The following is a 26,383-nucleotide window of genomic DNA, read 5'->3' on the forward strand; positions in this document are numbered from 1 at the left end:
AAAAAAAAAAAAAAATGCTTGGCTAAGGAGATCCAAAAAAAAATCTTATTAGAAATGAGCACTAGTTGAATACGACGACCAACCCAATTATTACTCCACAGACATATTTTAAGATGATTGTTAAGGGTTTTTAAAAAATAAAATAATACTTTTCATTTTAGTTGTATCTTAGAATATATTTTTTTTTTTAATTGAAACCACTTTTTTACCTAAAACGTGATTATGGATTGGATTCTCTGTGGAAAACGAGTTTTTTCTGTTTTTAAAACTCACAAAAACAGCCTTTAAGTTGGGCAACTTGTAATTGCAAGTTGTGACAACACACGACGAAAAGGAGCATTCATGTCTTATGTATTTGGTTTACCAATATCACCATCAATCATAGCCACTTATCTTGACTGCGTGAGGGCAGAGCAGACAAGGGTGCTTTCCTGGAGAGTGTCTGTATGCCCATAACTTGAGTTAATCATCAACAATAATGCCTGAAGGTGGCCACCTGCGAAGCACACCTATCTCTTTGTGGTTTGTGGACCATATGAATGAGATTTTTGCCCGTAAATGTCACGACTCTATTCTAGATTAATGTACATACAAAAATCCAAAATAAGACTGAAAAACAAGACAAAAGTATGGCCAGAAATATTATCTTGTTTACCTTGATCATATCGTTTACATTTTCTCAATAATCTTCCTTGTATTCAATGATAGAAATGCAAGACTGGTGCACAAACCTTTCGAGAAACTTTTGCAATTTCATATGCAGATAGATTTCAAAGCACTTCTTTGTCAACAAAGGCAATACCATCATCTTATTACCAAAGGGCCAAAAATTTAAATTTCAATCGCTTAACCAAAAAGAAGGAATTTTTTTTTTTTTTCAAATCTCAACAATTTGTTCTACCAGGTTGTGTACACGGAACAGATTATTGCTTTCTAACCAGATAGTTTGTTGACTGAGACAATGAAACAAAGAGTTCCATATCAAATAATCAGGAGTTATACCATTTTCTACCATTTGTAAGAGGAGACTCGCAGCCTTTTGAAAACTCTTCTTCCTACAAAGAGCATCAATCAGAGGGCTATAACTTCCCGTATCGGGCACACAGCCTCTCCCAACCATGTCCTCAAGTAGCTTCAGAGCACTCCCATCTTTCCCTAACCTGCAAAACCCACTAATAAGAGCATTGAATGTTGATGCAACAGGAAAATAACCAAGGAAAACCATCTCATTCATCAGCTCTAATGCTTCTCGGACACACCCTTCTTGGCAAAATCCATGGATTAGGCAGTCATAGACAAGAGCACTTGGAATTCCACCTTCATTATTCATTAGATCATAAACCCTCTTAGCTTCCTGAATGGCACCCTCCTCACAAAACCCTAATATCCTCAAGCTCCTATCAACAGCTCTAGGAAATAAATTCTCCATCTTCATCAGAAACTCAAGTGCTTCATTCAACATATTTTTCCTGTAAAGACCATATAAAACACTGTTATAAGGACTAATGCTACCCCCACAAACTCCTCTTGTCTCTTCCATAAGTTCTAAGATCTTAAATCCATCTTCAGTCCTCCCTCTTGTAAACAAACCTCTGATTAACGTATCAAATGTAACAAAATTACAATTGATCCCATCTGTTTTCATATCATTAAACATATCAAGAGCTGACTCCAACATTCCTGACTCACAGAAACCAGAGATCAATGCATTATAGGTGTCTACATTAGGAAGACATCCCTTTCTCTCCATTTCCTTCAATAAACCATGACCAACTTTCACCTTTCCAAACTTGCAAAATCCCTTTATCAAGGTGTTATGAGCTACAACATCAACTACACCTCCTTTGCTCTCCACTCTCTCTAATATCTCAACAGCCTCTGTCACGCGACCTACATTGCAAAGAATCTCCACCACCTTAGTCACTGTAACGACATCTGGTACAAACCCCAAAGAAAAACTCTTCTCTAACAACACTAGAGCTTGAACAAAATTATCTTCTCTACAATACCCACAAATCAAAACATTGAAAGTCACATCATTAGGCTCCTTTATCTCATTCATTAAGCTCCTTGCCCTCCCAACTTTACCATTGTTACAAAGTGCATGGAGTAAAGTATTATAAATAACAACATTAGGCTGTAAACCCCTTGACTTGATAACTTGCAACAGCTTAAACCCCTCACCAATTCTATTAGTCAAGCAAAGCCCTTTCATTAAAATCCCGTAAGTGTAGTCATCACCTTGAACGCCAGCACCCATCATTTTTTCCCTATAAAACTTCCTAGCCAAATCAATATCTTCCTTAACAAGAACATCAAGTATTGAATTAAAAATTTTCAAAGATGGGTTCTTGCCATACCTAGTTACCAAGTCAAGAACTTTAATAACATCACGAATCATTCGAGCCCTTCCAAGCCCACGAATGATTGTGAGGAAAATCGATTCATCAGGGGGCAAGCCAATTGATTTAGGCATTTCATCGAGCAGATGTTGAACAGTATGGAATCGACGAAAAGTCAGTAACTTGTGGATTAAAGCTCGATATGTGGACTGAGAGTGTGTGAAATTTGGTAACTTTGATAACCATTCGAAGGTTTGAAGAGCTTGTGGTGCTGATTTTTGGTCTAAAATGAGATGGACAATTCGTTCGTGAGTTGGGACAGCAAGAGATGGAGTTGGAGTTGGCGTTGTAGTGGATGATGAAGAGGAAAATGTGGAAAAGAAGATGTTTTTGGACTGGAAGATGACAAGTAATTTTGATGCTTCTGTTCTTGTGGGAAAGCGAGAGTTTGCTAAGTTCGAAAGGTTTGAGATTTTGTGCATGGATTGAGCAGATAGTTTACCACCCAGATTATGTGAAAGATAATACATACAACTTCCTCGGTACAAGGATACTGCTAACAGGTCATGTTAAATGTCAAATTGGCATTTAGAATTATACACACAAATTAATTATTAACAAAGAAAAAAACGAAAAGAAGATAGATTTTTACCGTAACCCTTCTCCAAAGTTACTGTTTATTATATTATTTTCTCTTCATTTTTTTTTAAAATATCATATCTATTTTTTATTTTTATTAGGTAATCGTACTTTTATGATACAATAGTAAGTTAATTTGGTTGATTTGTTTTTGTTTTTGTTTTTTTTTTAATTTTATTATTTAATATTGGATTAATTATGAATTATGTTTTTATAATTTATTTTATATTTTTTTATGTTATTTTAATCTCATGATCCGAAAATAGTGTTTAACATATTAACTCAAGTTGTTTTTTGTGTTTTTTAATTGATTTTTTTTTCAACTTGATTATTTAACATTTGATCGATTGATAATTAAGTTTCGTAATCTATTTTGATTTGCTTTCTATGGGAATATTTTGGCCTAACGATCCAATTTATAGTTTTATGACATTTTAACTCCGATTAAATCAGGTTATTTTTTTTCTAATAAGTTATGTCAGTCTTATTATCCAGGTCACGTGTCCTTTAACATTAGATTTGTTTTTTTATTGAGTTGTCCCTATCTTATGACTCGAGTTGTGGATTTGATGGATAAACCTACTTAACTCAATTTTTCTTCTTTTTTTAATTAACTTTTCCCTCAATTTCATTAATTAATATTGTGTTTGATTGATAATTATGTTTCATGATTTGTTTTGACTTGCTTTTTTATTAGGTTATCCCGGTCTTTTGACCCGAAAATAGTATTTAACATATTAACCCGGATTGATTTGGCACATTTTTATGTTATTTTTTATTAATTTCATTTTTTAACTTTCATTGTTTAACATTGGGTCCGCAGGATCAAATGAGAATTAAGCTTTATAATATGTTTTAATTTTTTTTTTGACGTTATCTCAGTCTCATAACTAGAGTTGCAAATATGACAGGTTAACTCGGGTTAAATAATTTTGTTTTTTTCTTCTTCTTATAAGGTCATCTCAGTCTCACCCGGGTCATGGTCTTAACATATTGACTCATGTTGTTTTTTTATATTCTTTTTTAATTGATTTATGTTTTTAATCTCATTCTTCAACATTAGGTTAATTGAGAATTATACTTTGTTATTTGTTTCAATTAACTTTTTATGGAGTTATCTTGATTTTATAACTCAGGTTGCGGGTTTGATAGGTTAACTCGGGTTTCTTTTTAGATCCTTTTTATAATTGATTTTTTTTTCATTTTCATTCTTTAACATTGGGTTGATTGAGAATTGGACATTACAATTTGTTTTGATCTACTTTTTACAGGGTTATCATAGTCTCATAACCCGAGTTGTATATTTGACATGTTAACCGGGGTTGACTAAAGTCAATCCAATATATTGTTATCTTAATATTAAAAAAAAGATGTTATCTTAATTTTTTTTTTTAGTCAATCAATATTTTTACGAGTTATCCGTGTTGTTTTTGGAGTTGTACTATGCATGTTTTATGACAATATATGTGTTTTAATCATGTCCTGAAGTAATATGCTTGTTTTGGAATGTATGTTCAAAATAATATTAGACACGTAGCTTGATGTTTTATGGCTGTTAATATAATGATATTAGTTTGTTTAAATAGTAGCCAAATATGCTTTGATGTTTATTTTAGTTACTGAATCTGTTTTAATTTCATGTATTGATAACTGATTTACCAAAATTGTGATCATAGGTTGTTTTTGGTGAGATGCTAGGTTTAATGAAGCCATGTTCATTATAATGTTAGTTGAAAACAAGTGTTAGAATCAATGAAACAATTTAGAGTTAAAGAAATATAATTTTTAAAATTCTATGGTTAATTTTGTTTAATTATTGCACTGTTTTTTTTCCCTTGAGTTTTTTTATGGTTCAAGCAAATCTTTATGAGCATGTTTGAGCAAAAGTTGATGGGTTTAGGCTGTTATTCTAGGATTTTAGATATTTACTGGGTATAAAGCTATTTTTGGATTCTTTTAGGTTTGTGTTCATTGGTTGCGATTTTGATTGACTAGCAAATTGATGTTTTTGACTTGTCTTATATGTTTTTATCAAAGCCTGGATCTCTACATAAATGTTTTCCCTCCTTTATAATTAACCTTTTTGGTGCTAGTTTGGATCACTTGATCCTTTAGCCCTTGTAAAGATCCAGGTTTAAGTTTAAGATATTTAGCTTAATTTAAGGAATATTTCATGTTTTTGTTCTCATTTAATGTTTTTTTTTTTTTTTTTTATTATTATTTTTACATGTTCTCTCTTTGTATGGCTTTGGTTTGATGTAATTTGACCTTTATTTCTGATTTAGTTTCTAGGTTCATATAATGATCTTTGTGTTTTTAAGATGCCCAACCCTTTGATCTTCGAGAAATCTTTTTTAATTATGGGTTTTTAGCTAGTTTGGAAAGTCCAATTCGTGTGATTGGGCTAAGTCTTTTGGTGGCCTAAGATTGTGTTTGGCAAGGCAAACATTCACTAAAGAAAAAAAAAATATTTTAGGTTCTTAAGATGTATTTGAAAAATACAATTTTAGGATATTTTTAGTTTAGTGAATTTAAGTTAAGGATATATTTGACAAACACGTCCTAATGTTTTTTTCACAACTTTATTTTTGTTTTTTGTTTTTTTTTTTTGGTGTTTTGCCAACGTGCCCTAGTTTAGCTTTAATTAATATTTATATTTTTAAAGGACTATTTTATAATTAATTTTGGGTTTTTTATGTTATTTTTACCTTTTTTATTTAATATTTAGTATTGTGAACTTTATGTAAAACACTTTTCTAACATTAAATAAACCCTTTTTTTTGCAAAACAAAACAACAAAAATCCTTTTAAAAAAAGAAATAATAATAACATATTTGTGTTTTAAATTGTATATGATGAAGTTTCTCCAAAAAATCATATTTGGACTTTTAATAATAAAACACAAAAAAACATGAAAGAAAAGGAATCTAAAGAAAACATATTGCATGATTTAGCATTTCTTGAAAATTAAAGTACAAAATAGATGAATCTCTCTCTCTCTCTCTCCTCTTTTTGTTTACTTCTAGTATTTGAGATTTATAAATTTAAATGTAAGATGTATTTCTAATATTAAAATAAACATAAATAAAATATATTTTCAGCTTTTAGAATGGCTAGGTTTGACTCATAAAGTCATGATTCACTTTTCTAAGATGGGTCTACTTTAACCAATAGATATACTAATGAATAGTAAAACACAATGAGACCTTATAAATAATCAGATTAATAAATAATACAACTTACCTTAAGTAAGGTGTATTAGAGATAATATTATCTTTTTCATACACAACTAGTCTCCTTACCAAACTATGAAAACTAGTTGGGGTTTTTAGTGATAAAAATACTAGGTGACGACTTTAAACTTTTTAAATAATAAAAGGATAAAAATCTCATGTTCTTTCCACACCAAAAAATCCTGATTTGAGAAGACAATCGTTGCGATGCCGTACACATACGACAATATAAATGTTTAAAGACAAAAAAGGTTTAAAATAATTTTATTTTATTATATTTCATTAGATATTCGCATTGTAATCAAAATTTATTTATTTTTTTTCTAAAACAATAGTTGTAGGAAAATGAAACCATATTAACAATTAAAGATTATTCAATTCTTTGTCTTCTTTTTTTCATTCTTTTTCAATATTAGGTTTTTGATATATATGTTTTTTTAATTTTATCCTTCAACATTTTATTTATTCTTAATTGGTATGTGTGATATGTTTCAGTTTAATTTATATAGGATTATTCTGGTTTTAGAAAATGTCTTGACATTTGTTGCTTGTTTTATTGTTTTTTATAGGGTTATCATTGTCTCGTAACTCGGATAATGAGTTTAGCAAATTAACCCAGATTGATTCAAATTGATCCAATATGTCACTGACTCAATATTTTTTTTAAATAAAAACAAAAAGTCATCTTGAAATTTTGTTTTGAAAAAGCAAACCACGTTATTATCTGTCATTCATGTTATGTTTAGATTTTTTTTCTTCTTTTCCTCTCTCCTCTCATCGTTTTTCGCACATGACTCTCTTCAAAATAGTGAAGTGGATTTTTTTTTTATTAAATTTGATTTTTATTCTTTTAATTATTATTTTTAGCAATAACTATAGTATTGGTTTTGCAAAACTAAAGCTTAATAAATCGTAAAATGATAATTGAAATCATGAACATACAAGATAGTATAAGATGAAAAAAAAATATAAATAAAAGAAGATGGATATGCATAATAGGAGGAAGACAAAATCCATTATAGGTTGTAATGGATACCCACAATTATTCTTCATGACGGCATGATCATTATATTATATTCTTTTCTCATATATTTGTGTGAAAATCATCAAAACATAATTTTTATATTTTATTTTATTAAAACTTATTTTTATTGTTCTAATAAATTAATTTAAAAAAAAGATTATTGTGATAAAAAAATATATATAAAAAAGGAACACATTATAAAATGAATGATTCTTAAACATAAATAATTTTTTATTCTTATTTCAAATCATTCAATCTTTTTTTATATTTATTCTAATTACTGTCTGTTTTTATTGAATGAACAACATAGCCTAGAAATAGTGAAATGGATTGTCTCTCTTCTCATTGTTTTTCGCACATGACTCTCTTCAAAATAGTGAAATGGATTGTCTTTTTTTTTTATATTAAATTTAATTTTTATTCTTTTGATTATTATTTTTAGCAATAACTATAGTTTGGTTTTGCAAAACTAAAGCTCGATAAACCATAAAATGATAATTGAAATCATGAAGCTAATTGTTTTATATTTATTCTAATTACTTTTTGTTTTTATTGAATGAACAACATAGCCTAGAAAGCTAATTGTTTCATCCTGAAAACAACATTGCAAATCAATGTTCAGCCGTAGCATGGGGGGAGCATTAACTTGGAAAAATCCCCCCAGTTATTTCATAAGCTCCATTTTCTCGTGTACAAGCCATTAGCCATTCTTGCTCAAAGTTGACTAGTTATTCAAGATACCCTTGACACGGTCCAGCCCTTCAGCTGATATACTCCTCCTTCTATGGTTCCTAGGAATTTCAATCTTCGGAGGTGGATCGGGAGAGAAACAGATCACCAAAACAGTCAGGTTGTCACATGTATTGCGCTGGAGAGCTTCTGTGACGAGAGCTTCTGAACATCTCTCAGGATCATTATGCATCATCAGCTCCTTCCTAACCATGGTGACTGCACATTGGCTACTCATTACATCCCATAGGCCATCACAGGCTAGTATCAGAAACTCATCTTCTTCAGTCAGGTTGATCTCCTCCAACTCTGGCTCGGAACTTAAGGGGCTTTTGGAACCTTTAGGGCCTTTAATGTGCCAATCTCCAAGAGCACGAGCCACTGACAATTGGCCATTAAGGTAGCCATCATATATGATCCCTCCTAATCTCTCAATTCTTGTTCTTTCGGAGGTGCAGTTGGGCTTGTGGTCCTTCGATAGCTCGATCGCTCTTCCTCGTTTGCCCAACACAGCTCTTGAATCACCAGCATTAGCGACGAGCATGGTCCTACAAGAATGCAGTATCACTCACAAACTTTTGACAGTGTACCGCTAAACTAATGGGAAGCTTTCCTAATATAAGTTTATCACCACTAAAAAAATTCCAAAAGCAGTGTGGTTTCTCACCTTCCCAATATAAGGGCCATCAAAGCAGTGGTGCCGGAGGAACTATCAATGGATGTAGTATCGGCAAGTGCGTGATCGGCCTTCACAAAGGCACTCTTAATTGCCCTCTTTGTGCCTGATGGAAACTGGGAGTCTTCAACAATGAAATTAAGAATATTCTTTCTGGTAAATGAGGCTGCATCAATGCCACCATGTCCATCAAACACCTGCGGAAGTAAACAATACAAGTGCACCAACTTAGCGAGCCCATAGGTCCAGTTGTCAAGAAATCTATACGGATGCCTCTTATCAACTGTTTCATTGCAGGTGATAGACAGGAAGATTAACCTAACATCAACTTACACACCCCATAAAATGCACCAGGAGAGGGAAAATCTGCTGATGTAGCAAGATGTTTGTGTAGATTATCTACGCATATATGCTCATCCTCCATGTACTGCTTCGGTCCCTTCTCTGTACAGCTTCCGGACCGAAAAATAGGTAGAAATGCAGAATTTTCAGTTGATGGTGAGACTAATCCCAGATTTCCAATTTCTGATTCCTACGTGCACAATAGTAGAGGGACCATCAGATGAAATTTACATTGTGTATCTGATCCATCAAACTTTCCACCAAGCAACATTAATTGAGACAAAACACGAACAAATTTTTTTGTGAGAGGTTAAAGATAAGTGCACACAAGCTTCTGCAAATTAATTGAGAGACATCACATTGTAACTTAATAAGATCCAACTAATTGGACATTTGTTTCTTTATCAATTGCAGCACAAAGTTTTGCAGTGGAACGCTGCTCTTTTGCATTTTTTGCAAGCTTAATTCTTTCCAAAATACTCTTACTTGACCACAGCGGGACCTTGACAAGATCGCTATGGATTAATTTCCTAGTTTCAAGAGAATGCCTCCCTACATCCTAATATGAAAAAATGTTTTCTAGTAAGTGTTTTTAACTTGTTTTTCCAAACAATTAAGCCTGTAACCATCAAACGAAGTTCAAATTTTCAGGCTAAAATAATATGGCAATTACTTTTTCAGCTAAATCAAACCATCCCACACAATCTCTTGCAATCACTTGACTGAATGCATGGATCTAAATTCATAACGAAGAAGGTTTCCTATCATGGATAGGAAATAATATCAACTTATATGAGAACCTCATTCAACCAGAACATAATGATAAAAGAAGGGTGGATAAGAAGAGAGATCAACTCACAAAATCTGTAAAAAATGCAGAGCTGCTACAATGCCTGACTATTTTGATGTTTCTTGGAGGTTTACCAGCTCTCAATTGGTTCAAATTGTCCAAATTCTCATCTTCCGTGGCAGAGGCACTGCCTTTACTAGCACTACCACACCCCCCATCCAATCTTTCTATCTGAAGTGAAGCATTGGTCCCTTGAGCCATTCTCCAAGTCTACTCCATTCTCGATTTTCAATAAAGAGAAAGGAAGCAAAAAATATAGCTTATTGGAAACAGTTGCATTTAGCCAGCCACGCCCTCAGCCCGCGAAGAAGCCATCTTTAGATACATCCAAAGAAAACCCCCCAGACAGCAAAAGTTGTCCACTAGCTGGCTCAAAGCAAAGCACTGGATCCAATATTCAAATGCTAGCTAAGCTACCAGCAAAAGACTCTCACCTCTCATTTTCTTAAATTCTTGAAGGAATTGAGCACAGTTATTGGAACTTTGACTGCATAGATCAAGATTAACAGAAACCCAGATCAAAACTTAGTCCAGAAAGGAACAAGTGTTGAACACTTGAAAATTTTGCAGAATGCATGAGACACAACGGGAGAAAAACAAGAGAAGAAGCACATGAAAATAGGCAAGGGGAGGCCATTAAGAGGAAAGAGAGGGAGATTACATTTATGTGGTTGAGTAACTGAGGGATTCCAGCTTTTTACGGTAGCCATTAGAGGGAGTTGAAAGTTGAAAAGGAAATGGGGGTATGGGCACGTGTTATATCTCTCTTACAAGAATCCCAGAACGGACATATGTAATTATGAGCATGTTGTTTTAGTTTCATGGTTCTCCGTGTCTGAACTTGGCATGTCATTCAACCATGAGATTAGCATTCCGTGATGCTGTTGATTCATTATTGCCTGCTCTGCATGGCTTCCGAAGTTGGTTGCCACCAAAAATCTTGATGCTAGGCAGGCATGTGTAGATAGCTAGATATGACAGGGGTGATTGTGTAAATTGCATTGTGCCAGCAAGACATTAGGGTGGGAGCCTCTACCTATATACGTGTAGGTTATTACCTTCAATTAATTGAATCCTTTTATTACTAATTTCATTAACCGAGTCCTTACATTCTATACTCTATTATAATTTATTTTTTAAAGTATTTTTTATTTAAAAATATATTAAAATAATATTATTTATTTTTAAAAATTATTTTCAACATTAACATATCAAAACATAAAAAAATAGTTAGAAAAAAAAATTACCACTTTCTTAAGCATAAGATTTGCATTTGACAGTGGCTTCCGAAAATAGTTGTTCTTAGCTTGAGGGTAGGATAATAGTTTTCACGTGAGTTACATTAATTAAGATTACAATTTTATTATCCACTCTTTTATTTTTGAAGCTTTTTTTAGGGTATATCCATCTTTTCATTTTCACTTTTTGGTCAAGGGCTTTCTTGACTTTTCACAAAACTTTTTAATGCTAAAAATACTTATTCCCCCCCCCCTAAAAAAAAAAAATCAAAAAATCATACAAACTTAACCTTGGATGAGACAAAAAAAAAGTTTTGCATGTTGGGGTATTTTTATACTCTTACACAAGTATTTTCTGTAATTTCCAAAGTCATGAGGGGTTATAAATTTTTAAATGGAAAAAGCTATTGGCACATATATTGTATGTGCCAACACATGAGTGACATCTATATCATTTAGGCGACGCTTCTAACATCACTCGGCGATCAAATTTGGCCTTACGTCATCTTCTTGGATGCTCCATCATCTCCTCTTCTATTTAGAGTGGTGCCTGATAGCTAAAAACAGTCGAATTGTCACTAATAATTATTTTTCTTTCCCCCTCTTCTTTTTTTTTTTTCTCTTTCCTTACAATTAAAGAACACCATTATCCTTGTCATAACCCAATTATGGGTTATTCCCCCAAAATAACTTTTTTTTTTCAAAATAAAATAAAATAAAGACTGGCAATATGGAGAAAGTAGGCCGGGGAATTAAGCTGCAATTTTTTGAAGAAAATTCAAGGCCTAATTGTACCCCATTATGCCCAAAAAAGGAGAAAACAATGCAAATTCAAGGTCAAATTAAAGATTATTGGACGAATTTGCATAAAATTATGTCCAAGGACATAATTAATTTTTTTAATAGGCCAATTTGATTTAATCATGGGCCAAATTGAATTTTTAATTATATTTAAGAATTAATTTGGGTCCAATTAGAGGATTTAATTAAGCGCAAGGATTTAATTATACTTTAAATGGGTCAAATTAATTTTATTTTGGGTTTAATTAGTGAAAAATTAAGTCCAATGACATAATTAATTTTTTAATAGGCCAATTTGATTTAATCATAGGCCAAATTGAATTTTTAATTATGTTTAAGAATTAATTTGAGTCCAATTAAAGGATTTAACTAAGTGCAAGGACTTAATTATACTTTAAATGAGTCAAATTAATTTTATTTGGGGCTTAATTGGTGAAAAATTAAGTTTGGGAGCTTAATTTGGGTTTAATTGAGAAGATTGGAATTTTAAGAGATCAAATTTAATTTTTTTCAAGTTAATTTGTTGGGATTAGGGGTCAACTTGAAAGAAAATTGAAATTTTGGGGCCAATTAGGGGTTGAATTGAAGAAATTGACAGCCAAGGATCAATCTGAAAAAGGCGCCAACATGTAGGGGCTTCATTAACAGAAACCAGGGGCAAAATTGAAGAAATTAAAAGTCTAATGGTCAATTAGGGGTTAAATTGACAAATTCCAAGACCAAAGACCATATTGCAAAAGACACGTAAATCTAAGGATGAAACAGTAATTTTGCAGGGTCCTAATTGCATTAAATCAAAAGTTTAGGGTCAATTACGGGGTTCCATTGAACGCAATTGACAAATGGAGGACTAAAATGAAATTTGGCCAAAAAACTATTCATTATCTTCTTCATTTTTTCTGAAAAAAGCTGGTCCAATTACCTACTTTGCAGCTGAATTTAATGTACCTACCAGCCACCAAAGTTGACAAATCTTGCACGTAAATGATCCCTTACAGTTTCTCTACAGCTTTAAGAAAACAATTCAGTTTGAATGGCAGCGAGACGACGCCGACGCTGGCTTAAACATGCCAACTCAGGCAGCCGTTTCTGCAGTTTTGACATTGCATCATGCCTACTTTGAGCCAATGGTTGGGATCCTTCCCAAGTGAATCAAGGGCTGAAATTTTTTCTCAACGTAGACAAGATTTTTCTCTTTCACTGCCTATAAATAGATGCAGATTTGATGGCCTGAGGGAGGAGAAATTCAGGTCCAAATTGAGCAAAAAAACCTATTTTTCTTCCAGTTTCTGCACATTTCTTCTTTCCTTCTCTCTCCACCGCATCTTCAGCCGTTGAAGACCCCACATAAACCATTCTCCTCCACAAACAAATGGCTTCTCAGCCTCTCCTCGAACCCAAATCCTCACCGGCGATAGAGGCAGCCACTGCTAGGTTCTCCTTCTCCCCTTTGTAGATTTCTTCCTCTTCAAGCTGCAACCACTCCAGCTGCAACCTCTCCAGCCAACTTAGGCAACTAACTCTTCGATCGTTTCCACCGCCGGCTTCAGGTAGTCCTGCCCCACCATCCAACCATCATCTCCACGCTAGGTGGATTGCTACCCTTCCCCCGGTTCTTCATCTTCCCCATGAAAGTTCCACTGTTTTAAACAGTGGACTATGCCTTTTTTTTTCTTTTTTTTTTTTTTAATCAAAAAATTTTCAAAACAATCATTTGATTTTCTCACATAGTTTTTAACTAATTTTGCATAACATCGGGTTGTATATTTACATTGTAAAATACAAATCCGGTATTAAAATACTCGGTTTTTCTTTGAAATATTTCAAAAAAAAATTTCAAAACATTTTCAAAAAGAAAATTTTTTTGTTGCATACGGCCAAATCTTAAAATTTTTCCAAGCATATTTTTCATAAAAAAAATTTGCATATTTTTCATGTTTAAAAAAAAAAATCAAAAATGGATATCGTAACCAGTTTATGATTATCCATTAGAATTTGGCCAACATGTCAACAATCTTTTTCCAATCTTTTTTAGGGTCTAGATGTAGACTTTAATATTTGTGGGGTGAAAAATTACACGATAAAATACACCCTCAGGTATTAAAGATACAAAATGTAAAACTACGATGCTAAAGTTAAGACTTTAGAACGGTTAGGATTTAACCTGATAAGGTAGAAACTCTCTCATGAAGAGAGATCTGCCTTGAACCTTAGAAAAGACCAACAAAAAAAATAAAATCAAATAACAATGCAGCTTACCTTAGGTAGGGTGTACTGGGGTAATGCGTCTTCCCCTTGCACAACAAGTCCCTTACTCAGACTATTGTAGACCATAGGTTCCTAGTGATCAAAATACTAGGTGACGACTTCTAAACATTAATCATAATTTTATGATTAAATAAAAAAAAACCCTTCCCAACACACCACGCCTCACACAGGAGGCACGACAAAGAGCCTCCGCCGTCGCCAGACAATGTCGCGACCCCCTACAATAATCTTTTTTTTTTTTTTTTGTCAATTTCAAACCCCATTCTTTTTATTTCTTATTTTATTGTTATTCCTTTTATATATTTTTTTGTTTTACAATTTAGTCCTTCAATTACACTTTCTCAAATGTTTTATTTTTAATTTCAATCCTCATTCTTTTAATTTCTAATTTCATTCTTATCCCTTTTATAGTTTTAGGTATCATTCTTTTGATTTCTTATTTCATTCTTATTTCTTTTTAAGAAGTTTTTATTTTTTCAATTTAGTCCTTCAATTATAATTTATCATTTGATTTGTTTTGAATTTCAGTTCTCATTCTTTTAATTTCTTATTTCATTCTTATTTCTTTTAAAGAAGTTTTTAGTTTTTCAATTTAGTCCTTCAATTATAATTTATCATTTGTTTTGTTTTTAATTTCAATCCTCATTCTTTTAATTTCTTATTTTATTCTTATTCCTTTTATAGAATTGTTTGTCAATTTAGTCCATCAATCACAATTTTTCAAATGTGTTGTTTTTCATTTCTGTTCGTATTTTTTAAAATTTTAATTTTTTTCCTTGGTCTTTTTATTGAAGTTTTTTATACTTTTAATTTCATCCTTCAATCAAAGTTTTTTTTTTTTTTTTTCTAGTTTGGCCCTCATTCTTTTGAATATATTTTTTGTTAAAGTTAATTTTCAATTCAATTTAACCTTTCAATTGAAAATTTTTATTTTTACTCTGATTAATTTTTTTCACCCTTAATTTTTAAAGATCGTTTTGTGTAATTAATTTTTTTATCAAGTTTCATCTTTTAACATTTGATTTGTTAGGGATTCTGATTCATGCTATCTTATCATTCTGCATTAATTTTTATGAGTTTATATAAAAAACACATAGAAGAAGCATGTATACCTGGTATTTTTTCTAAAAAAATTACAACTTACGACAAAACATGGGTTAAATAGCTAGTTGACGCTAGATAAATACATAGCTAGCTTAATTAATCGTAGGGCTATTGAGGATGTGTAGATGTAGGTGTGGTGATTGTGTAAACTGGATTTCGCAAGCAAGATATAAATGGTAGGATCATGAGCTTCTTATATACCAAGAGATTAAGCTATATACATAATTGATTTTAAAAAAAATCGAAGGAATTTTCTAATTATTATTTTTAAAAAAATAAGTATCAAATAATAATTTATTCAATTTTTATGCAATTTTGATTTGTTGACTTAAAATCTCAATATATTATTTGGTGCCGTAAATAAAAAGAGATAGGTTCTTGAGGGATGTACTTTAATTGATTAGGTTTTAAGTTTACTTTCTAGAGGTCACCAATTCAAGTCTCATAAACTTCAGGGCTGCTGGAAGCTTACATGATCATTAATTTCAAGGCCCGTGGGATTAGTCGAGGTGAGCACAAGTTAGTGTGAACACCCATGTTAATAAAAAAAAAAACCTAAGTTAACAACCTAATATTAAAAACTTCCAATTTGGTTGCTTGTGTAGGCAAAGTTTCAAATTAAATTGTGTTAGAGTTGCTACAACATAATTCAATTAATTTGACAGATTCAAAATTAACTCAAATGATCGGAGAAATGTGGGTTTGCTAAAAAAAAAGATGATATATTTTTTTTTTAATATTGAGAATGAGATATATTAGATTACACATGATCAACTAGGGTAAACCTTAAATGTGCAATAACGATCATGAACGTGACCATAATGCAATAACTCAATTGGAAAAATATTTATTTCCTTTCCCTTCACTTATTCTATCATCATTTGGGCTTTGTTTGGGTTTTGATAGGATGAGAATCAATATTAAACTAAAGATTTGATAGAGAATAAAGGTTAAATTGAAAGAATAGGGTATGATTTGAGTGAGATGATATTTGAGCCCTAATTGAAGAGTTATTATCGAATTAGAAATTAAATTGAGTGACACTTGGGTCCTAATTAAAGAGTTATTAATGAATTAAGATTGAATTGTATATATTAAATGATATTCGAAGCTTCCTTGAAGAGTCATTAACAAATTAAAGACTAGTGAAAAACTAGAAAAAAAAGGTTGGCGTGTGTAAATCATACTCTAGCATGTAAGGTGGCTAACTAACTTCAAGTGGTGTGTGTGGTCTCCTGCCACAACCAAAGTCAGTTTTGTTTGGTGTCCTTATAGCCATCTTGTCATCTCTATCCTTTTTAGATACTGCATGTAGGTTAAGGGTGTGTTTGAGATTGCGGTTGCTGTTATGGTTGTGGTTTTAAAAAAGTTGTTTTATAAAAAGTATTTTTAGTTGAGGTTGGTTTGGAAAAATATATGTTTGGTTAAAACCGTGGTTGAAATTGAGGTTGAACAAAAAGTAGTTTAATGTGTTTGGTTAAAAAAATGCTTTTCAAATTGAGGTTATAAAATAATTTAAAAATATTTTTAATTTAAATATTATAGATTTAACTACTATTATTATATCATGAAATAAATAATATTAATATCAAATATTTTTTATTATTCAATTAAATTATATGCAATGTTATCACATACGAAATTTATTAAACAATAACTATATTTTTCATGGTTTCTTAAGGATACAACAATAAAAACTGAAATTTTTTTTAACGTTATCAAGCGACATCCTTCTAATTTTTTGAATAAAATACAATTAAAAAAAAATATAAACTGATTTTTTTTAATTGGGTTGGACCCGACAAGAACATAATTAGAATTGCAATCAAGTTCCAAAAATGCTACATCATCATGCGATATCCTTCTAATTTATGTAGTGTTATTAAATAATATTAAATACTAATTTTTCGAGTAAAACTCAATTTAAAAAAAAAAATACAATTTCATTACGTACAAAATTCATTCGACAAAAACTATAGTTTCATGATTGTTTGAGCATGCAATAAAATTTGATAAAATATTATCAGGAATAAATTGAGATTACAATAAGAATAAATTTAATTCATCTTAAACTATTTTTTTTAACAAACAAAAAAAATAGTGTTCATGTTCACGTGAATAGTGCGAGTGAAATCAATTAATTATACTGATTTTTTTTAAAAAAAAAAACCTAAACTGTTTATACAAAAAGTGTAGCACACTGGTTTTTCAAAATTTTTTTAAAAAAAAAACGTTCACTTTAGTGAACAGCTACAGTGGAGCCATGCTCCACTGTTTATCCCTTTTTCCCGGTACAAGAAGCAGCTAAGAGAGCTGCTTCTTGTAAATTGTGGTTGCACCACAGTTAATGGTGGGTCAGTTAATGGTGGGACCTCACCCGCAGCCACAATACCAAACACCATCTAAATCTCCATGAAGTGACACTAATAACTTTTTTCTTATCCCATAGAATTCTACATTTTATTTTATTTTTAATCTTTTACAACCTTTTTTGTTTTCTTGTTGTTAATTTTAGAAAACCAAACCATTTTTTCACACAATTAAGCATAAACCCAATGATAAATTTTTTTTCTTAATACTCGAGAAGATGAAAACAAAATAACAAGCTCTTTTTGAAGAAAAAAAAAAAACAATATTAAGAAATCAAATTAAAAAAAAAAAGTAATATGAAAAAAAAAAGAAACAAATGGGTGTAAATCCATAGTGCAATTGTTGATGTAAATTATGATCAAATAAACATTCAACACATTGAGAAATGTGTCAATGAATTCTGTATCTATAAAAAAATATACATTAATATTGTCAATGAATTTATGACAAATAGAACGCTTTTCTTAAAAATAAATATAAGTCCTCATTTTGTCTTGTGTTAAATGTAAAATACTTTAATAGAGGTGAATTGAAAAGAAAATATTTGTTTGGGGACCAATTGAGAATTGACTAGTTTTTCTGGGACTCCTTTTCTATTCATTTTATGTTGTAAATGCAAATGTTTGATATAAGTGTATTTTGAAGTGTGTTTTATTTAAAAATGTATCATAATAATATTATTTTTAATATCAGTATATTAAAATAATTTGAAAATATAAAAAAAATTAATTTAAAATAAAAAAAATTAATTTTTTTACAAACATTTTAAAAAATAAATAAACATGATCTACATGTCGAACTTTAAGGCATGTGCGCAGTAAAAGATTTCCATGAATCACGATGAGCTAACCACTATAATTAGATGATGACAGTGTGGAAAAGAAAGTTGGTGACAGAGTGGTGATTGACTTTATTGACTAGTCCATTTGTATAGTGCTTTAAATATCTTCACTTTATCTCCCAAAATGGGAAGTATAATTGTTGATGATAATTTAATTTAACTTGATGGATATAAATATCTAAATACATAGATATTTTTGGATTTAAACAATAATAATTAAGGTATAAATATTATCAAATATGATTTGAAATACACTCAAACCTAACTTTTTAATATAATATAAAATATACGTAGCTTAATATTGACATGACACACACATATACTACACATACTAACTATTTTATTTTTTACTGATTAATAAATAATAATAAAAAATGAATACTCATTAAATGCCTTGAATTTGACTAATAATTTATAAATACTTAAATTTCTTAATCAATTAATAATAAATATAAAGTATAAATATCAAAAGATCTTAACCACTAATATCTATCGTCATCCATAATAATGAAAAAGGGTTGGTTAACTAAAAGCTATTTGCATAAGGATTATCTTCTCATGTGGCAAATACAAGTTTGACCCCCCACCATACTGCGTGGTGATTTTTTTTTTCTTATCCTAGAAAAGGGTGCTACATACACATTTAATAAAATAAATTATATATATATATATATTAATAAATAATAATAAAATTTGTTGATTCTAATAAAAAATAAAGTTATGAAATTGAGATAAAAATATAATTTTTTAAAATAAAAAGTTGAATATTTATTTTAGTTATCTAAAGTTTTAATTGGTTTAAATTAATAAATTTAAATTTATTTTTTCAAATCGAGTATGAACTCAACGTAGAAACTTATTTTTAATATCAAAAGAGCCTTATATAAAATCAACCAAAATAAAATATTAAACCCAATCCCAAGTTAAATTAATGTGAAATGATTAAGTTGAAAATAAAAAAGTCAAGTGATAAAAAAATTAAAAAAGAAAGAAAGAAAAAAACTATGGGTAACTATCATAACCTAAATTAGATTGTCTTTCTCCTATGTTGTATATTTATTATTTTACTTTTTCAACCTCTTTCATCTCACACCACATTGTATCTTCATGATTTCAAAGATTATATCATAATTTATTCAGTATTAATTTTGCGAAATCAAATTACAATTGTTAAATGAAAAGCAAAATGTTTGAATAAAAAAACTAAAAACAATGTAAATGGAAAGCAAAATGTTTCAATAAAAAAACAAATGAAAATTTAAATGAAAAACAAAATCAAGGTAGTTTACTGTTCATAATCCAAGCACCATCATTTCATGATTTATAGAGCATTATTTTTGGGAAACTAAGCTATAATTATTAAATGGGAAGTAAAAAGATTTTTTTTTTTTAAAAAAAGAATGATGCAAACGAAAAGTAGGGCCCAACCAAAAAAAAAAGAGAATGTAAATAAATAAAAAAAGATTTGAGGTGATTCACTATTTATATAAACAATGTTTTTACCTTAAACTTTTTAATTCTTTTATTAATTTGCAGCTATTTAAAATTTAAAGGTGGATAAACCCACTACTTGCATCCATATTGACTTGACTTGGTGATGCACTATCCCACGTTTTTTGGGCCTAAGCCCCGTTTCTTAAAAAAAGGGGGTAAAGTTAAAAAAAGGGGTAATATTAGACAAGTGGAGTAATTTTTTGGTCAACGCGTGGGAGATAAAATTCTTTGATGAAATCAATCACTCCGCAATATTACAAAACGATGACTTCCGGCAACAACAAAGTTTAGATATTAGCCAGGGATGGGTTGGATTGAATTTTTATTGACTTAAAAAAAATATTTAGGCTACAAATATTTTTTTAATATTATTATTAAATTTAACATAATGAGTTAATTTAAAAAAATTAATTTAATTTATTGTCTAACTTGAATTTTAAATTAAATAATATGAGATTTACTTCGACGTGACTCGATTAATTTCGTGAATCGAATGATAACCTGAATGATTGGTAAAAAAAATCATTTGAATTTTTATTAAAAAAATTTAAAATAATATATTTTTTAATGGATCGCGGGTCGAAGAAGACCCCACCTTGAGCCAAAACAAAACGAAGTAGTGTAATCCTTAGATTCCCCCCCTTTACTATCTACTAATTCATAATTGTATCCCTAAAATATTAGACATTCCTCAATTGAATCCCGTTTCTATGTATTGTTATTGTTTTCCTTTTAAATTGCACATGTTATGAAATAGATAGAAAAAGTTGCTTTGGGAAATTTTGATGTTTTCCACAAGAAAAAAGAAGAAGATTTATAGGTGGAAATTCGATGGAGAACTGTATGAAAATTTTAAAGTTTGGACTAGATTGATAATAAGCTCATAATTGGAGGACTAATTTGAGGTTTTTCAAATGAAGTATCCGAAGAATAAATTCACGGTCTATGAATACTCGAAATCAACTGTAAATTACTTCTATAATATTTTAATATAAAAGAAAAATCCGTCAAGGAGCTCTCCGAGTGGATTGACTTCATTTATAACAAGTTGTCTCTGCCATCGACTTCATTTCCCACTTGTAGTCTGACATTAAAAGTACTAGACCACATTATTAGGTGGTGGAATGAAGTGGAGCCCACCTCTTGTTTACTGACACGGGGTGTGATGCATGCACGGCTTCTTTTCCGTTCACCTTCTGATATTGAATTCAAGGATTTCTAACAGCATGGTCATCCTCTATATAATAGGTACATTCCATAGCTGAAATCATATCAAGTACCTTCTATTTCTTGTCTTTTAAGTAAGTAGCATCGTTTTGTTCTTGTGTTCATCTTCTTTTCCTTCTGTCTTTCAAAAAGAAACACGTAAGGATTTTGACAGTTGTATATAAGCGCACACATACAATTTTGAGCTCGTGCTTTTCGTTGCTTTCAGTTTTTCACGTGTTACGTTTACTGCTTGATTGAATTGCATGCTTGGTTTCTATTGCAACTTTGCTTTCTGGTGGGAATCTGCTGTTAGAAGCTTCTCTCGTCTTCATATTCTTCAAACACTCTTTTGCTCAGTGTTGGTGTTTTCCTGATATATCTATATTGTATTGGGATGCTTTCCAGTGATTTCGTCATTTTTCTGAAGTTGTTTTCTTTTCATGCAGAAAGGGGAGATCATGGGGTTGTGCACCGTCATGCATAAGGTTTTGTTTGTGGCTGTAATGGTTTTCAGCAATGTGCTGCTATCATCAAATGGGATCGGTCTGAATGATACTGCAAGACCGAAGGTTGTCAAAATTGGAGTTCTTCTAAATTTTAATACTACCGTTGGAAAGGTTGCAAAGGTTGCAATAGAAGCTGCTGTTGAAGATGTGAATAGCAACGATGCCATCCTTGGTGAGACAAAGTTGAATGTCACAATGCAGGACACAGAGAATAGCGGCTTTCTTGGCATGCTTGATGGTAAATCCTTGTTTGGCCCAAGCTTTTTTTAGTTTCTGACTCATGCATGTCAATTTCTCTTATGATGATCTCCTTGTTTCCAACAGCTTTAGGCATGATGGATGGTGAGACAGTGGCCATGATTGGCCCCCAGACTTCAGCTACTGCTCATGTTGTATCACAAATCGCCGCTGAGATTCAAATCCCCATGTTGTCATTTGGAGCTACAGACCCGACACTATCTTCACTTCAGTACCCATTCTTTGTCAGGACAACGCAGAATGATCTATTTCAGATGGAAGCAATAGCAGAAATTATAGACTACTATGGATGGAGAGATGTAACAGCAATCTATGTAGATGACGATCATGGGAGAAACGGAATTGCAGCTTTGGGAGACAGGTTGGCCGAGAGACGCTGTAGGATATCACATAAAGCTCCTATAAGCACCAGTCTGAGCAGTGAAAACATCCACAATGAACTGAAAACGGCGAATTCAGAGTCGTCTAGGATTTTTGTTCTTCTTGCTTATGCAGACCGGGGTCTGGAGGTTTTTAGGGCGGCGCAAGATATTGGGATGACAGGAAGTGGCTATGTCTGGCTAGTTACCGATTGGCTTGCTAGCACCTTCGATACTAATTCTTCTATCTCTCCAGAAGCAATTGGTGGAGTGCAAGGAGCTATTGCGTTGCGTATGCACACACCAGATTCACAACAGAAAACGAAATTTGTCTCTGGATGGAGCAAATTGACTCGGGATAAAATGGTTAATGACACTGGGTTAAATACTTATGGTCTATATGCTTATGACACTGTCTGGTTGCTGGCTTATGGAATTGATGCCTTTTTCAAGCAGGGAGGAACTATTTCGTTTTCACAAGATCCAAAGGTAACCGAGCAGCATGGAGGGAAACTGGGGGTGGATGAAGTGAGAATCTTCAATGAAGGGGATCTTTTGCTTCACAGCATTTTACAGGTCAATACGACCGGAGTAGCAGGGCCAATCAAGTTCGATTCAGATAGGAACCTCATTCATCCTGCATATGAAGTTATGAACGTCAATGGCACAGGATTTAAAAGGATCGGTTATTGGTCTAATTACTCTGGCTTATCAATTGTGCCACCGGAAACGCTTTATACAAAGCCACCTAATCGTTCGAGTCAAGAACTAGATAGTGTAATCTGGCCTGGACAAACGAAACAGAAGCCTCGTGGATGGGTTTTTCCAGAGAATGGAAGGCAATTGAGAATTGCAGTGCCAAACAATGTCATTTATCAGCAGTTGGTCTCTTTGAAAGGCGCTGATCCCAGTGGATACTGCATTGATGTATTTCAAGCTGCTTTGAACTCTTTGCCTTACCCTGTCCCATATAAGCTACATGCATTTGGGGATGGTATTAACAAACCTAAAATATCTGAGCTTCTGCAATTGATCGAAGCCGGTGTGAGTATGAAAAAAGAGAAAGAAAAGATAAATTCTTTTAACTTAATCTGAAAATCAAGGCTGCAATTTTTCTTTCTGAACCTTTGTGTATCTTGTTCTATGTAGGTCTATGATGCTGCAGTAGGGGACTTGGCTATCACCAACAATCGAACAAGGATTGTGGATTTCACACAGCCCTACGTGGAGTCCGGCCTAGTCGTAGTGGCCTCAGTTCAGAAGTTGAACTCTAATTCTTTGGCATTCTTGAGGCCATTCACTCCGATGATGTGGTTAGTAACAGGAATCTTTTTCCTTGTTGTCGGAGTTGTTGTTTGGATCTTGGAGCATAGAGTCAACGATGATTTTCGAGGCCCTCCTAAAAGACAAATTGCAACTATTATATGGTGAGTGCCTAAGAAATATAACAATTTTGTGGGTTTATCACCATCTTCCCTATTTGAGTAATCTATGCAATATGAGAATTTGCTTCCTCCGTATCCAATTCTTGAATGGCTAACATTTTCGCACATGATCTACAGGTTCAGCTTTTCAACATTGTTTTTCTCCCAAAGTAAGTGGAATGACCCTTTTAAATATATAGATACATATATAGTTTTATCTACTTTGTCACACGGACCATTGAAGCACCTGTGAAAGTAACAGTCCATTTCTTGTTCTGATATATACAGAGCAAAATACCGTCAGCTCCCTTGGTCGCTTTGTTCTACTCATCTGGCTATTCGTAGTTCTTATACTCAATTCAAGTTACACTGCAAGTTTGACCTCAATTCTCACGGTAGAACAACTTTCTTCGCCCATTAAAGGGATTGAGAGTTTGGTAACAAGCAATGACCGCATAGGCTTCCAGCGGGGATCATTCGCTGAAAATTATCTAGCGGAGGAATACAACATAGCCAGGTCTAGACTTGTTGCTCTCAACTCCGACGAGGACTATGCCAAAGCCTTGAAAGATGGTCCCCAGAAAGAAGGAGGTGTGGCGGCGGTGATTGATGAACGAGCATACATAGAGCTTTTCCTCGCCGAACGATGTGACTTCAGTATTGTAGGTCAGGAGTTCAGCAAAAGTGGGTGGGGATTTGTGAGTATTTCCAGCCCGTTTACTGTATCCTTTTAAATTATTGCGTATATCATAACACGGGCTTCCATTTCAGGCATTTCCGAGGGACTCACCCCTAGCAGTGGACATGTCAGCGGCCATCCTGCAACTTTCAGAACGCGGAGAACTCCAAAGAATACATGATAAATGGCTGCAGAGAAGTGCCTGTAGTTCAGAAGGTGCGAAAGAAAGTATAAACCGACTTCACCTAAAAAGCTTTTGGGGCCTTTTTCTCATGTCTGGTGTAGCTTGTTTGCTCGCTCTCATTCTCTATCTTATAAGGATACTGTGGAAGTTTTCCAATTACTCAGAAGACACCGAGCCTTCAAGTCGAGGCACATCATCTCCAGGTCTTCAGACGTTCATTTCATTTGTTAGTGAAAAGGAAGCGGACATCACTAGTCGGTCCAAGAAAAGGCGAATGGAGAGGGCCTCAAATAAAGTCAGAGGTGGAGATGAATCACCAAACTGTTCTTTGGGGAATGGTAACGAAGTCTAGGGTTCTTCCATCCATTCTAGTAGTTTTGGAGTCTGCTACAGCATTATGCTTTTCAGGATCAGATCATTTGGAGCATGCTGTAAGCATAGTAGTGGTCTTCCTTCCTGTTTGCTATAGGCATATATATGTTTTTATATCAATGCCATTATCAATAATAATAATAATAAAAAAAGTATAAAGTTACAAATCATACTAGTTTATAATCACAATAATCAGAGTTGTGAGAGAAGAGTTTGCCTAAATTAAAGACCTTTTCAAGAAAATCTCAACTTCTAATTCACAAGTAAATTAATAAGATTTGGGAATGGTTGAGATGCGAAAAGCCATTTTTAAATTCATTTCACAAGTAATAAACAAGTGATGATGATGCTTTGAAAAGTAACTTTAATAACACTGTCAAACAAAAATTCATTAAAGAAGATTAAAGTGCATAGAGAGAGAGAGAGAGAGAGAACAAGCTCGAATAATTTGACCTGATAATGGAAGCGAGAGGGAGGAGAGAGAGACAAAAAGTACACTGTTGTTTTACTAGCTTGAGAGTATGAGACGCAAGAACTATGCTCAACCATGGACTTACCAAAAAGATTTGAAATCACCGCACTCCTCGTAGAATCATCAATTGTGTTCTTCCTACAATTAGCAACAGATAAAAAAAAGAGACTGCAGGGGATCTATAAAAAATATGATTTGTGTTATTAAGGGTATTTTTAAAATATTATATTTTATGCCAATTCCGAGGAAAATAGGGTAGAAAATGAGAGTGTCTTCCATCTTATTTGCTTTTACATATTTTCTAGAAATTGAATTCAAATCTATACCCTCAAAAGAATTCTAAACAAAAGAATTGATTTAATAATATGAATTGAATTAAATTTACAAGGTTCCAAATACCCTATAAAAAAGTTTGAAAACAATAAAATATTTAAAGAATATGGTTGCAAAAGTTTTTCTATTTCTTACAAAATTTCAGTAAATCTAATAGCTTTTTGAGTGTGTGCCAAGGAATCTCCTCACAATTGTTATTCACAGAATTCTTAAAGGTTATTTACTGACAAAGTTTCAATCAAATAAACAACTTAGAATTCATATCAGTAGAATTCCTAAAGGTTATTTACCGTAAACCTTTTAGCAAACTCTTTTGAGCCGATGCAAATATGAATTAGAAGAAAATGATCTATGCGCCTTAAAGAATTTGTAAATTTCTAATCTTGAATCCATTATTTTCTAACATTTATAGTTATGATATTGGATGCTATCTACAAAAAGCACATTTGGGATCCTATACATAAATAATATTGCTGAGATGTTATATGAATTTAAATATACATTGTATAACAACTTCTTATTGAACAATAAAAAACTTTATTTAGAAAAAGAAACCTTGTAAGATTGGTTTTATATTAATCCTTAACCTATTAGGACTAAAACATATTCTTTATAAATATGTGCTCATGCCTAGTT

General features: G+C 32.1%; 3 protein-coding genes across 3 annotated transcripts; 1 reads left to right on the forward strand and 2 right to left on the reverse strand.

Annotated features, from left to right (window-relative positions):
* Positions 1-3: 3 nt before the first annotated feature.
* Positions 4-2,904, reverse strand: LOC118029934 (pentatricopeptide repeat-containing protein At2g17525, mitochondrial). The gene has a single exon (XM_035033926.2). The coding sequence runs from the start codon at positions 2,870-2,872 to the stop codon at positions 878-880; it is 1,995 nt and encodes a 664-aa protein (XP_034889817.1). The 5' UTR covers positions 2,873-2,904; the 3' UTR covers positions 4-877.
* Positions 2,905-7,774: 4,870 nt separating this feature from the next.
* On the reverse strand, positions 7,775-10,752 carry LOC118029932 (probable protein phosphatase 2C 47). Its single transcript, XM_035033924.2, has 4 exons — positions 9,845-10,752; positions 8,981-9,175; positions 8,635-8,840; positions 7,775-8,515 (listed from the first exon to the last, which is right to left on the reverse strand). The coding sequence occupies exons 1-4, from the start codon at positions 10,034-10,036 to the stop codon at positions 7,963-7,965; spliced, it is 1,146 nt and encodes a 381-aa protein (XP_034889815.1). The 5' UTR covers positions 10,037-10,752; the 3' UTR covers positions 7,775-7,962.
* Positions 10,753-21,242: 10,490 nt separating this feature from the next.
* LOC118029931 (glutamate receptor 3.6) lies at positions 21,243-25,107 on the forward strand. Its single transcript, XM_035033922.2, has 7 exons — positions 21,243-21,316; positions 21,607-21,904; positions 21,991-23,327; positions 23,433-23,710; positions 23,846-23,877; positions 23,996-24,405; positions 24,479-25,107. Exons 2-7 carry the CDS (start codon positions 21,619-21,621, stop codon positions 24,920-24,922), a joined length of 2,787 nt encoding a protein of 928 aa, XP_034889813.2. The 5' UTR covers positions 21,243-21,316; positions 21,607-21,618; the 3' UTR covers positions 24,923-25,107.
* Positions 25,108-26,383: the final 1,276 nt, after the last annotated feature.

The sequence above is a fragment of the Populus alba genome, chromosome 5, assembly GCF_005239225.2.
Source record: "Populus alba chromosome 5, ASM523922v2, whole genome shotgun sequence".
NCBI classification, from domain to species: domain Eukaryota; kingdom Viridiplantae; phylum Streptophyta; class Magnoliopsida; order Malpighiales; family Salicaceae; genus Populus; species Populus alba.